This window comes from Diadema antillarum, unplaced genomic scaffold, assembly GCF_040938485.1.
Source record: "Diadema antillarum isolate AM-2024a unplaced genomic scaffold, OU_Dant_1.0 seq00002241_RagTag, whole genome shotgun sequence".
Taxonomy (NCBI): Eukaryota; Metazoa; Echinodermata; class Echinoidea; order Diadematoida; family Diadematidae; genus Diadema; species Diadema antillarum.
Window position 1 is genome coordinate 36,491 of NW_027272870.1, and position 14,701 is coordinate 51,191.

General features: G+C 39.2%; 1 protein-coding gene across 1 annotated transcript in view; it reads left to right on the plus strand.

Moving 5' to 3' along the window:
• LOC139714341 (membrane-associated guanylate kinase, WW and PDZ domain-containing protein 3-like) overlaps nucleotides 1-14,701 on the plus strand; it is an 87,242-nt gene that overhangs the window by 22,931 nt on the left and 49,610 nt on the right. Inside the window, exons 4-6 of the mRNA XM_071626052.1 lie at nucleotides 900-1,019; nucleotides 8,902-9,036; nucleotides 13,069-13,270. Of these exons, the coding sequence (XP_071482153.1) occupies nucleotides 900-1,019; nucleotides 8,902-9,036; nucleotides 13,069-13,270 (457 nt within the window). The remainder of the gene's footprint in view (nucleotides 1-899; nucleotides 1,020-8,901; nucleotides 9,037-13,068; nucleotides 13,271-14,701) is intronic.

Sequence of the window (14,701 nt, forward strand, 5' to 3'; positions counted from 1 at the left end):
TTATCATTGGCGACCCTTTTGTATAGGCAGAAAAATGCCAGTGCTGGCAAAGGTCACGTTTTCTGTTTGTTTTGCTTTTACAAGCCGTGCATATGTTGCCTTGTTCGGTGGTGTTAATTATATTAAAACAAACAAACAAACACGACTCGTTAGTTTCGTGCGATCTTGATGTGTAGTATTTGAATATAACTGGTTTCATGTGACCTCTCCTTTCCTCTCATCTACATTGAGTCAGTGTGCTGTCATAATTTTTACTACATGTACAAGTAGACTATAGTTTTTTTTTTCTTTTCACACGATTATGTCGTGCTAAATGATATTTGTTTCACTGCTGTTGTCGAACATTGCGGTAGAATAGTTTGGATAGAAAGCCAAACGAAGAGCATGCACTACAGCGTGTAAACCACTATAGCAAGAACAATGGAGCATGTAATCATGCATGCGTGGACAAAGCATTCCCCAAACGCTGCAACTGGTATCTCCGAAAGCCGAATTATGTAAATGTGTGCGACGCGCCAGCCAATCGCATGCGAGACCTTGCGCCGTAGCAACGCTGGGGATATTGGCGCGGCGTTCGAAAGAAGCTCGAAACTGACGAGTGCGATCCAACATAGGGTGCTTAAAATTCCATTTTCGATAGGAAAAACGTAGTCTTATGCTATGAAATTTAGTGTAGATGTAGAAAACATATCAAAGATTCGATTTCTGCAAAAAACCTAAATCGGCAAAAATAATGGTGAAGATCTTTGTACCCCGCCTAGGAGGAAATTTGCTCTTGCGACTTTTGCCTGAAACCGTTGTCGCGGGTCACAAATGTCTTCAAGGGCTGGAGTTTAGATATTGCATATTCTGCGGATTTCCGATGTCATATATGCATGGATGTCTTTCATGTTCTCCAGGTACAACCAGACCAGCGCGCAAGGGCGAGGTAGATGGAGTTGACTACAAATTCCTGACAGTCGATGAATTCCTTGCCTTGGAGAAAAGTGGACACCTCTTGGAGAGTGGCATATTTGAAGGTAGGCCTCCAGGCTTTCTTTCGGGGTTTTATTTTAGTTTTATTCAGATTTGTGTAATCGAAGACCAGTAGAACATCACGTTATCATCATCAGCTCTTTATCTTTTTGTTTTTGTGTTTTGTTGGCATGTGTGCCTGTGTGTGTGAGTGTGTTAGCTTTTATTGTAGCATGTTTATTTGATGGTAATCTTTAAAGTATGGTACATAGACAGCAGAGATGTGTGTACAGCATTGTAAGGAGAAAGAGTAAATAAATCACTCTCTAGTTACATTCACACAATGCTCCTTACCTTCAAGTTAACTTTGATGATCAGTTCATAGATGAGTACCATGTAGATGCACTGGAAAGTTGGCTAACTCAAAGATTACTCAATAATGATAAACCACAATATTTCTCCACAAGCCGTAATTAAGCAACGTGGGGACGGGGTAATCAACGAACTTGCAGTTAGCGTGACTCCTCCGTGAAACCCTCATTCTCCTGTGCTATCGAGTCGACCTCCTGAATGTAAATACAGTGCCCCTCATACTGGGATCCTTGCAAAACTTCTGGATCTGTGGTTTAATCATTGATTGGGACTCTCACTTGTAGTTATGGGGGCAAGAGCTTATCGTCGAAGTTAGCTTAAATTGAAGTGAAGGAACACCGTGTGAATGTAACTTTTGCAACATAAAAGATATACCAGGACAACTTGTGTGACCACAAAACGTTACTAGCTGCATTTCTTGCTCGGGTTGGAACACATGCTTGTCGCTGTGGTCAGTGCCCACTGCTTTCTGGAGTCCTGAATCTTATTGGCCTCCCGGATGTGGGCATGTGTAATCACTGAACAAAAGAAATTCCCATGTCTTTGTGCTTGCAGGAATTTACCTGTTGATTGCACTTTTTTTTTTCTCTCGTCAACATTTTTATTGACTTATTGTTGTTGACAGTTCCTGTTGACATTGCACTGTACTGCATTCCAAGCCTCCTCTGTGTACTGTATCAGAAAGGCAAGGTAACTATCAGCAGTTGTTGCCAAACACATTTTTTTACTGGGGATAACCACATCTAGCCATCGACAATGAACAAAGTTCATGTAATAACATGAGTGCACACTTCGTATGCAGTTGCATGTAGGTTCTTCGTTGATGAGGTCTTGTGATGATGGTCCCAGTGTTCATGCTCACCCCCCTTTTTCTTGACAAACAAAAGACACAAGTACTCGGTGTTCATCAAAAAGAGTTAGTGTTTACTAACATTGGATGAATAGACAGTCATCAAAAGAAATCGGGCCATGCTGGCTCTGTGTGTGTCACAGTCCTTGATGCATTTAGGCTACCAGAACAACCAAACACTAAGCATTTGTCAAAACTTTTTGAGAAACCCATGCATTGTTTCGTGTACCAATAAGGAAGTCCATTTCATTTAGGAAGATGTTGTCACAATAGGTATTCTTTAAGAGTGTATTTTGTTGAATTCCCTGAGAATGCCACTATCACCTTTCCATTGAGGGACATTCATGAATAATAGTGGTGCGTATGTCTGTTTTATTTGCTTCAAACCGCAACTGCCTGCATTGTTGTTGTTGTAGTTGTAAGAGATATTGCAATCATAATATGATATGGCCTTCACCAGAGAGGTTCGCCAGTGGCTGCGTGTATAGAATGCTCCTCGCTCCAAGAGTTCCATTGTGACGGAAGCCAAAAGCAGCCACACTGTGGCAGTATTATAGGGTAGGAAGGTGTCAGAACTAGCGTAGCACCTTCCACAGTCTGCCCCGAGTCTACAGATCACCCTGTAGCTTTCTCTGCTTCGCTGTACGCTGTCGTAGCATGCTTTGGATTGATATATCTGGATATACCACCAGCACTGGTGTCGTCCGCTTCGTATGGTGAGTCCGTTAGCAACATTCTGCGCAAAATGTGCATTCTGCAGTCAGTAGAGAAAGACGTGAAAGTGGGTGTCACTGGTATATGAGCCGATTCGTAGTAGGATATACTGGGGAATGAATTTGCAGTCTGTATGAATCTCAGCAGTGTTCAAACGATATACAGGTGTACCCCCCCCCCCCCCATACACACACACACAAAGAAAAGAAAAGAAGTAATCAGCATATTACTGTAAAAACAAAAATTTTCATGTGCATGAAACTTCAGCAAATTTTGCATGGAGCCAGGATTCGCCAAAGCTTTCTCCACACAAGGCATTGAATGCCAATGGCAAGTCGTGAAAGTTTCATGCACTGTGAAAAAGGCTGTCGGCACCAATTCAGAAAAGTTTCATGCTGCGAATTTTTCTGGCATTACAGTAATTAAGTTGTTTTGTGAAGTGTGCTTGTATTAAAGTTGTTGAAACTTATTAATAAAGTCAGTTGGAGTCACTATCTTTTTAATTTTACTTTTTTGTACAGTTTTTACGACACATTATATTCTATATTTTGTTAAAAGAATTGATAGATGATTGAATTGAATTGAATTGAATTGAATTGAAGTTGGTCTTTGAACTGTGGTATCACAAATCTTTACCTTCTCTTGTAATGGAGAATACTTGTAGGAAAATCTTCATGTACTCTTCAAACACACAGACACAAACATACACACACATCAGTTATGAAATCAATGTAGTAAGAATAGTTATTAAAGCATGAATAGTCATTAACAAGTGCCATTATATCTTCCGCTGGCTCTGTACACTAGCATTTCTGCGTTTGATGAAGTGATGCAGAGATCTCTAGTATGGTACAAATATAAATTGTATCATATCACACATGTATGTCATACATGTATGTGATGTAATTGTATCATATACCGTAATTTTTCAACAACTTAGGATAATACAAGGATGTAAATCGGCAACAGCGAGGCTTGATGGAATATCTACTGTATGCTGTTTTCAGTGGCAGGGTGGTCCACAACTTGGTATTTCAGCATAAGACCCCTTTATATTGTACATGAATGAATGGTGAATACATAAAATGGTACCTGTAAGTCCCTGGAGGTCAGGGTCCAGGAAGCTCCTAGGGTGCTACATGTACAATGTAGATCTTCTCTGGTTAGGTCTGTTTTCAAACACTTTGGGCCAAAGTGAATAACCTGTCATCTAAGGACAGATACAAATGTATCTTCTGCCAGTTTGCAGATATTCAGTGAGATCACAGACACAGTGTCCTCATTTGCAAGTTTTAAAATATCTAAAATATGCTAAATGTGCAGTTTGTATTCTATTTTTTGGTACTAGCGTAAAAGTTGTATATTTGTCCTCAGTGCTGTTATTGTTGTTGTTGTTGATGTTGTTGTTGACAACCCTGAGGAAAAAAAAAAAGAATTCTTGGCATAAGCTTTTGCTGGTAATCACGGCTTCATACAGTATATTATTCAGTGCTATGGTGTCAAATTATGTAGCCTGCAAAGTTCCAGTACATTGATGGGTGTCCCAGTACTCCGCTTGTTTGTTTCACTCAATTTTGATGTAGCTTGAATGGCTTTTGTTCACTCTGTATTTAACAAACATTTGTAATGTCTAAAAGATGATAATAGTAAAAGTTTTAAAAAAAATGTGTGCAAACGTGTGCAGTGTGAAGGACTATTCAGTGGTTGTACACAACTTTACAAGTATTGGTGAGATTAAATTATCTTTCAGTAAAACGTATGGCTTACGAGTATAAAATGCTGTTAGTTTTTGTTTTTTTCTCCCTTTTGCCACAAAGACAACAAAGTTGCTGGACAGCACTCATATCGGATGAGTCACAACTCTTTAAATATGCTTTACCTATGCCTGGTGATATGATTAATTAGTTAGTTAATTAAGACAATACTATCAACAAAGCAGAATAAGCGATAGACCAAAGCGGGTCTCATCAGTTGTCAACCTTTCAGAGCAAATTTCAGAGGCAAATGAGTGTATATAGAATATTTAAATGAATATCATTGCCATGACATAGTGTTTTCGCCGCCGTTCCAGTGCAGCGTCTGCCTGATAATTAGCTCCCCATTCGTATCTAGGAAACCATTTTGGTGAAGTATTTATTAGATTGATGTGCACATACGTGGTAAACTTAAAGCCCTAGTGCCAACGGCATAATGAAATGGGATTTTGTGCATGGACTCGTGGCAGCAAAGTTGAACATGTATGATGTGAATGGTACGTTGGTTTTCCTTATTATTGTGCCCTTTAAAATCGTGAAAGCTACGATTACTTGGTGCGATACTTTTCTCGATAGGAGAAAGAGTCTTGTGGGAAAGGTGCCTCGATAATCCAGCAAAAGAGCTGCTATATGAGCGTGTTACAGAGCTCAGACATTTCAATTTGTCCAATGATGCGCTGTATCATGAGCTGGGTTTTATAGCGATAATCGTGTAATGTGTGTTGCCGTAGCATTCTTCTCATGTCTCATAGCCTTTTTAGTAAGCTCGACTTGATGCTACAACCTGTTGTTGATGCTGGTTATTAAATGGGGGCTGTTCACAGTGTGCATCCATGTTTGGAGAGTATCAAAAGAAGAGCAATGGAATGATAGCAATTTTTTAAAGTGATTTTTTTTTTCTCCCGTAAATTCATTTTGTACTGGAAGCCTATCTCAATCATTTGGCTTTTCAAGCGTGCCAGTCGCCCTTTGTGAGCGTGCCCCAGTGCCTGCACTAAATGCTATTCACGAGCTAAATTTGCACGGTCCCTTTCAACTGCGGATTGGCAATGAATGCGGCAATTATTTGCATATCATCATGCTCGCAGGCGCAGTCCCGCACAGACTCCCTTCTCGCTATATTGTCCAAATTATGGGTAAACTATGTCAATAACAGTACCAGGGGTAGCAGTCTACATAGTAGAGCCCTTCACATGTCTCATTTGAACTAAATCTTGAGATTTTTTTTTCCGTTTTTTTTTTCCAAGAGGTCTCGAAAGCAGTTTGGTTTGGTAGTGTGCATCTTTTGAATTATCGCTATTGAGTGTGTGTACTCTAAAGAGACTTTGAAGCTGAATAGCGAATGATGGATTTGAAACCACATTGTTAGCTTGGAAGGTGTACCTGCTATTAACAACTAAAGGGCACAACATGCATGGTTTTTAAAGGGATCACAGAGTTTGAGGAAATGCAACCAAATTATCAATCCCTTGATCTCATGTACTGTAAAACGATGAATGTTCGCGTGCATTTTAATTTCGCGAATTTCACTAGTGCCAACATTCGTGAAATTAAAATGCACGCGAAAGTGCTTGCCTACACAATATGCATTGGACGCTAGTGGCAATTTTTCAAAAATTTCATGCCGCGAGAAAGGTCATCGGCTCCAGGTGGCGAAATTTTCATGCCGCGAATATATCATGTTTTACAGTATGTCTCACCCTGGGAAATTGACATCTGGTATACAAGTAACTCCCCATGTATAGTACATCGTCCTTTCACGTTGCAAGCTGAGGAATACACAGTATGCAACAATCTGTGTCTGTCAAACCAGGTGTGCATTGTAGTGCCAAATCTTTTGAGAGAGTTTTTTTGTTTTTTTGACAGTCATGTACTGTACTTAGAAAATGAACAGAAATGTTTTTCCGTTTTGATTGCTCAATTTTAGAAACTGTCAAGGTCTCCTGACTGCTAATTATGATAGCATGAAAATTCGAAATAAACAACCCCCAATAGCTCAATATTTACACAATATCAGAGATTCTAGTGGCATGTACATTGTAGGACTGTGCATCTTATTTTTTTTTTAAAAATCCCGAATTAGATTAATCCATGCATTTGATAGCAAGTTGTCCTGTCATTCTACATGCCATCAATTTGACTGCAAAAGTTTTGGAAGGTTGTATCTGGTACAATTTTGATATTGATATGCCAGCCATGAAAACTATTTAGATACTATTCAATACTGCTCAAAATGAATTGCTTTGAACACATTTGTGTACAACTTCTTCGTGACACGTACAGTGTATACAGTGGAAAAGCTGATCTACATGAAATGTAAAAAAGAAAAAGAAAAGAAAAAAGATGATACTGGATATTGATTACTTTCACATGGAGCACTGTTCAACGATTTCACATTATAGTGTTCATCTGCACAAACTTCAGGCATACAATGTACACTGCCAGTACATTCAGGCATTACGTCTCACGATTTTTGTATTAACTGTGGAATACTGAACTGCTCTGGCAGCTATCACTATATTTCAGTCCAGCGGCAAATGTCACATTGGGGTTTTGATATATTAATTGTGTTCTATTTTCTCTCTCTCTCTTTTTTTAAAATATAACATACACTTGTACATTCATATTTGTAGTAAACCTAAGTATGATATTACAGTACCCTCTGTTGCTTGAAATAACAACGCAATAGAAAACCCAAGGCATAGTGCATCACATTCTGTGAGCATCAAAATTGTAGTCCCACATTATTGTATCTTTGTGTGCTTGGTTATTTTGCCCTTTTACTTTAAAATCGTTTCCCCATGAGTAATTACAGGCACCACAAATGAAATGTAATGATGAATCAAAGTATTGAGCGTTTGATAGATGAATTTATCATATGGACTTCCTCATATTAGTCGATGATAGTTTTAAATCTTTAAATCATATGCAAGACCTAATGTGAGCGAGACGTACAATTGATCGATTAGTTTGTTGCTCAGTGAATTTTCATTACCCACAATGTGCAGCACATTTTAGTAAGTTTTTGCTTCCTGATAGGGCCAGTGTATTGCTGAGTTTCCAAACCCACCAAAGTTGACAATGTGGGCAGAGGGGAAAAACCCTGCTTCAGTTCAGTAAGCGAATGGATTGTATTGATTTTGAGGTAGCTGTAATAATCTAAAGATGGCAAACATGGCATGATAAGATGTGAATCTATATAGCTAGCTATGATTGGAGTAAAAAGGACTGCATGATATTATGTGATGGTTACAAATCTGCCAAATACTACTCCCCTCCAATACTTCTGGGCAGAATAGGTATTCTTTAAACTCTCCAGTTCACTGCCATTTTTTTTAAGATGGCATTCTGAATCAGAATTTTATTTTGAGAGACTCTAGCAGCAGATTATATTTTCTGTAGTATTGTGATTTTTTATCTTTTGTTTTTAATGAAGTTTTTTTTTTTTTTTTTAATGGATACAAGGAGGGATATGGTACACAGTGTTTGTGTTACAGTTTATGCTTGAATTTGAAGACCATGAGTGTGAGTCTGAAGTGGGGATCCTGGCATTTATCATTTTTCTCTTTTTGTTTGTTTGTTTGAATAAAACCCATAACATGTAGCGCTACTCTATGCATTACTTCTGTGTTAGATCTTTTCTGCATTTCCCCAAAGCCGCCTTGGAAAGATACATCATAATTGACAGTGTGCTATTTAGAGACAGACCATTCAATGCTTTAGTAGAGAACACCGACATTCAACCAGAGTCTCAACCATTCATGCATTCTCAGCTTAGAGTTGTAGATATAACCTTCATTCAATTTTCTCAGCTGAGATACATGTACGTGTACATTGTATCTATGATATATTTGACTTTGACTATTATACTCTGTAGCTTTATTTATTCTATCTTTGATCCCAGGAAGCCCATTCTTGGAATATGCCTAAGAGTTTGATTACCTATATCACAACCAGCCTCAAAGGCTGGCCAGTGCCTGAAGGATCCAAAGCAAGAAAGTCATCATATTTTGTCCATGTTGATTCTGTACACATTTTGTACCATATCAATATCGGACCATGCGTCCTTATATGATATTTATATTTCAAATGTACACATTGTAAGTGATACAAGTGTAGGTTTTGTAGTGATTGCATCCATGTCCATTTCATTCCAATCTTTTATAAACTCTTTTGATCAGCTATTTTTGATTTTGTGTGTGTGTGTGTGTGTGCATTTGGCAATGACACAAGAACTTTCCCCTCCTTTTCTTCCAGGTAACCACTACGGGACACCCAAGCCTCCCCAGGAACCCCCTCCTGACACCCCTGCGTCCAGCCCAACATCCCCCCAACCACAACAGAACAACTCTTCAAGCAATCCAGCAGACGCCAAGAAGGACATTCGACCAGGTACAGTGGGCCAGTCTTTCAGTGGCACTTGGTCACTTTGGAAATGTGTTTTACTGAATTGGCCATATTTTTATGGTTTTGTTTTGTTTTTAGGTGATCCGAGTATCCTCTCGGATCACCTTCTGTATCTGTACGGATTCTTTGTTTTTCTTCTTCTTTATTTCTCCTCAAAAGTTGTGCAGAGGTTAGCTCAGAAAGTCCGCTGCCTGTCAATTTCAAAATTATATCATGTATGCATCATGTCCCAAAGACGGCAAATCTAATGTATCATTGTGATCAGTCGACCGTGACGTCACTATGACGTCATTATATGAAAACACATTCTCAATCATATCTCATTAATGAAATAGAATTTTTCAATGAAATTTACGTCACATATATTTAAAGTTATGCGCATTCTACTCATGTTCTCAAAATTCATATTTTCTCTTAAAACGTGCGCGTACGCGCGCGTTGAAATATTTGTATGCTCCAATCGAGCTCAAAATTTTTTTGCACACGTTTCAGACCATTTGGAACATTTTTTGAAAAATTGAAAAAATCGGACGGACGCGTACGCGCGCGCGCATATACGCACGCACAGCTCATATGCAATTGAAATTTCCAGTTTTTTCACTTTGATCGCATGTCTGAAATGTCAAGGAATATTTATACCACGTTTCAAGTCAATCCGACTCAATATGACGTCATACGGGGCCGTCAAAGTTGAAATTCCGCGCGCGCGTCAATGGCGATATACAGTGCAACTATGCCAAAAAACTGCCAATTTTAAATCCGATTTTACTCGTCAGGATGGACGGTGACCCCCCATTTTCTTTACATATATTGAAAGCTGATGAGTTGTACATGTCATTTCATGGGTAGGCAATGCTGACAAAATGATTAAAAGATATCAAATTTCTTAATAAAGTAAAAAAAGTAAATTTTCAAAATGACGTCATCAAATTACAAGTTTACTCGAGCGTATCTCACTTATCCTCTGCCAATTTTCTCCCATATTTCAGTATGTTGTAGCTTATGAAATGTTCTTTCATTAATGTAAAAACAACATTTTGATTGGATGACGTCATCGCCTCGTAAAAATGGATTGAATGTATCCTTGTAGAATTTGTCCAGTTTACGTGTTATCTCTATGGGAGAGCAGTTTTTCTGGCAGTGAAAATTGACATGACTCTCTTTTTCGAGCACTAGCTCACTTTTGCTTCGGTGAATTTTTCCCAGATTTTAGTATGTTGTAGCTGAGACTTTGGGCTATCGTAAGTGTGCCCTTCATTTTTTCATACGACGTCGGCATCACGTCGAAAAACTTGGTTGAAAATGGCACGTGGCTTCGATGCAGCGTCATTTTGCTTAATACACAGGGCCTATGGAGCATGAAATAGGTCATTGCATAGCGCATCCGACTCGTAATCCTAAGGTCCCTGGTTCGAGGCTCACCCCTGCCAATATTTTTTTTCATTTTTTTAAGCACTTTTTTTCTTCTTTTTCTTTAGTTAGTCATAATCTCCCTTCCTAACTTTATCTTTTTCTGATTTTTTTATGCTTCTCCTTCAAATTTCTATAAAATAACACATTTTTTTCTTTATTTTTCTTTCTTTCTACTACTTTCTGTGCAATAGATGAACAACAACAATGGCTATCAATCCCATATTTTGCACATGTTTAGTTCATGTCACGTACATTATTTCATAAAATAACAACTACTTGATCAGACATCATCTTGGGTATGTAAATTAGGGTCAAAGGTCATAAATGTTTCATCCTGTATCTTGGTGAATACATGTCCTATCTTTCCCATATTTTGCATACACAAAGACCATGTAACAAGGATCATTTCACAAAATAACCACTTTTTGCTCAGACGCCATCTTGGGTGTGCAAAGTGAGGTCAAAGGTCATATGTACTTCTTTCTGTATTTTCGTTATGACGTGTTATCTCTATGGGAGTGCAGTTTTTCTGCAAATGAAATTTGACATGACTATCTTTTTCGAGCACTAGCTCACTTATGCTTCGGTGAATTGCTCCCAGATCTTAATATGTTGTAGCTGAGACTTTGGGCTATCGTATTTTACCCTTCGTTTTTTCATACGATGTCGGGATCACGTTAAAACACTTGGTTGAAATTAAAGCTTATCTTCAATGTATTGAGATATGTCTTTCTTTCTGCAACTTTCTTTGCAATAACTCAAGAAAAACAGCGTCTATCACCCTCAAAGTTTGCACATGTTTAGTTCATGTCACGTACATTTTTTCATAAAATAACAACTTCTTAGTCAGACACCATCTTGGGTATGTAAATTAGGGTCAAAGGTCATAAATGTTTCATTCTCTATCTTAGTGAATACATGTCCTATCTCTTCCATATTTTGCACACGCAAAGACCATGTTACAAGAATCATTTTACGAAATAACCACTTTTTGCTTAGATGCCATCCTGGCTGTGCAAAGTGGGGTCAATGGTCAAATATACTTCATTCTGTATCTTCGTTACAGTGTATACGGAATTTGGTACCAAAGATGGCAGGTCTGACTCGCTTTTGTAAATGAGATTCCAAATATCACACGGCGAATGTCCCTAAACACACATGAAACCTGTATGGTCATGCCTAAATTATGTATTTGTTGCTGAATCTTCGTTATCTAGTGTATACAGAATTTGGTACCAAAGATGACAGATATGACTCCCTTTTTTAAATGAGAATCCAAACATCACACGGCCAATGTCTCTAAACACAGATGAAACCTGTATGGTCATGCCTATTGCGATCAGACCTCGAATCATTGATTAAAAAAAAATCGGATCACCTTAATTTGTCAGTAATGACAAATTACAATCTCTAGTTGTTTTTGTTTTTGTTTTTGTTTTTGAGGGCAATGCTGGGATTGGGGAAGGGGGGGGGGGGAGTTGGACTATTTGCCCGTGCAGAGACCTGAACAAACACTTGATAAAAGATTTATTAAAAATGACTATATTTTTAGATGGTTTGTGTGTATATTGATTAGAGACATTTTTTTAAGAATGGAAGTCAATTGATATGTAGTGTGAATTCTCACTCTAAGCGTCTTGTTTCAGTTGCTATGCTGCCTGAGCCTTGTCTTATGCCTTGATACATCTGACGTTGTTATTGGTCTCGAAATGTTTGCGGTGATGCAGAATTGCTTCCTTGTTGATGATACGGAGTATAAATGTCCTCCACCTAGCTTGTGCAGAGAAGGAAATACAAATAGATTTCCCAGCACCAAACAGCCTACCCCTACCACTTCCAGTATCTACATGTAGCACCATACCAAAGGGACACTGCCAGTGCTCATGACTACTTAACATTACTGCTGTCTGATGTTTAACGTTTTCGGCACTCGTTACGAGCTCGACTTGCTTTTGAGTGCCGTAACAGACATCGATTCAAGTCGGTAGTTGGACACTGCAAAAGCTATTAGGTGTCGAGCTGGATTGTGCAGCGAGGGATTTCGATGAAATGTTCGCCATTGTTTGGCCATTCCTTGTGGCATGTAATCCCCCTGGCAGATGGAGAGGGTGTATCTTTTCCTGATTGGTGTCTCTGTGTGGGTCTGTCACACACCCCCTCTGTGATGGAGTAATGTAACTCGGTGATCTCCAGAAATTTGGTGTCAAGAGCAAAGTGGACCTGTTTCTAGTGTGTTGTGCATGGATTCGTACTCTGCCCCGTGTGACATACGGTGCTGCAGTGTGTCTTGTGTATCTTCATAAAGCTGTCCAAACATCAAGTAAGTTAGTTTTCATATAATGAGTTCCTTTTTGCTTTAATTTATATACGATTTCAGCAAGAGAAAGGCACACTGAGTGTTTTCCCCTTTCTGAGTCCCCAAACATCCCGCTTGAGTGTGTTCAAGAGTTTATCAAAGTAGGACTTGGTGTAAATATTATTTGATGGCATGATCTGGCAGTGTATGACACATTATTGGCAATCTATACATAACTTGGCTCTCTCTTTTTTTCCCCCCCCCCCCCCTTTTCCAACAATCCTTTCAATGAATGGACCTGCTTGCAGGTGCCAAGCCATCTGCCCCGGGGAAGCGGCAGCGGAACAAGTCAACGATAGAGGCCACCACACTGAACCAGAAGCCCGTCGTAGAGGATCCCGAGGAGGAGAAGAAGTTGGAAGACATAAGCAAACTGGAGGCAGACCTTGGCCCACTGCCGGATGACTGGGAGATTGCCTTCACGGAGCAGGGAGACATGTACTATATCGAGTGAGTCCCAGGCGTATTACAAAACCCAATTTTTTTTTTTACCCTCTCTTTCTCATCTTATAGAAACTAAGCAGAATTGCTTGTGTCTGTATGTTTACTGTCACGATGGTGTAACAGGGCTCAACACTCACTTTTTTAACTGGTAGCCAGTTCAGGCCACTGAAATCTTTTAATCTGAAATTTTGGTGGCCTGAATAAGACATGTAATGGCCCGAAATAAACGAAAACATAACAATCCATATTGAATGTTTGTGCCTGATTGGGCCACCAAAAGATAGCCTCTTTGGAAATTTGGTGCCCCAACATCAACTTTTAGTGGCCCCGGGCCACCACTAATGTCAAGCCGTGCATAAAGTCATTATCTCTGTGTTCACAGTTGAGTGTGTGTGTGTGTGTGTGTGTGTGTGTGTGTGTGTGTGTGTGTGTGTGTGTGTGTGGATGTGTATGTGTGTGTGTTAGTAATAGAGAAGATTTGCTGGGGGGGGCAGGGAAAGTGGAAAGCATTTGAAGTGTGAAATGCAAAAAAAAAAATGATAATAAATGTATTCAACTACACTAGGATTGAAATTAGCATTCAATAAACTTTGATACAAAGCTTTTTTAATGAAGATGTCATCATAGGCACCAATGTACCCATTTTTGGAAGAAATGATGAACTGTAGTGATGACATCAAATGATCTGTAGAATTTTACGACCAGGCAGATCTGTAATTTAAATAGAGTAGTATTGTGCAATGTAGCTGTGCTTATGTGAAACAGGAGCCCAAAGTCAGTGGGTAACTCTCATGTCAGTTGCATTTACTACAACCAAACCAGCAGACCTGAAGCACCTGTTTGCGATTATCATGATGGTCTCTGATGTTTTTGCAGAACATATGACAGTAGAGATACACATTTGTATTTTCATTTTAGATGTCTATAAACCTGTTTTGATGGACTGGGCAGTCATCCAGAAAAACAAAGCAAATTATGAAAATTGAGTGAGAGCCAGGATGCAGCTTCAAAATACCAGTATTTTGAGACAATAATGGCTGGTTATGGCTTTATCGCTTCTTCAACTACTTTGCAAGGTGGAACGAGGTCATTTGAAAATGTGGCTTCATCATTGAAATTTTGTGCAGCTAAAAAGTGCAGACAACAGTCCTTGGTCCCATACAGAATTGGTTTTAAAAGTAATACGAGGAGTTTGCTTGTAGCGTAGGCTGTCAGTACCGTGATAATGGGAAAAGACACAGAGTATGAGGAAATGATTTAAGGCACAGTCCTAGACTCGCATGTACAGGACATAAATGGCACACAATGAAGGGGAATCCTTTGTTGAGGTTCACTGGAGGGTGTAATGATGCGCCCCAGGGTCGCACTTGTGCCCCCCTTTAATGAAGTCCTCAGCCCCGGCAGTATGTCACTGGTGTTACCAAAGGTGGACCCTCC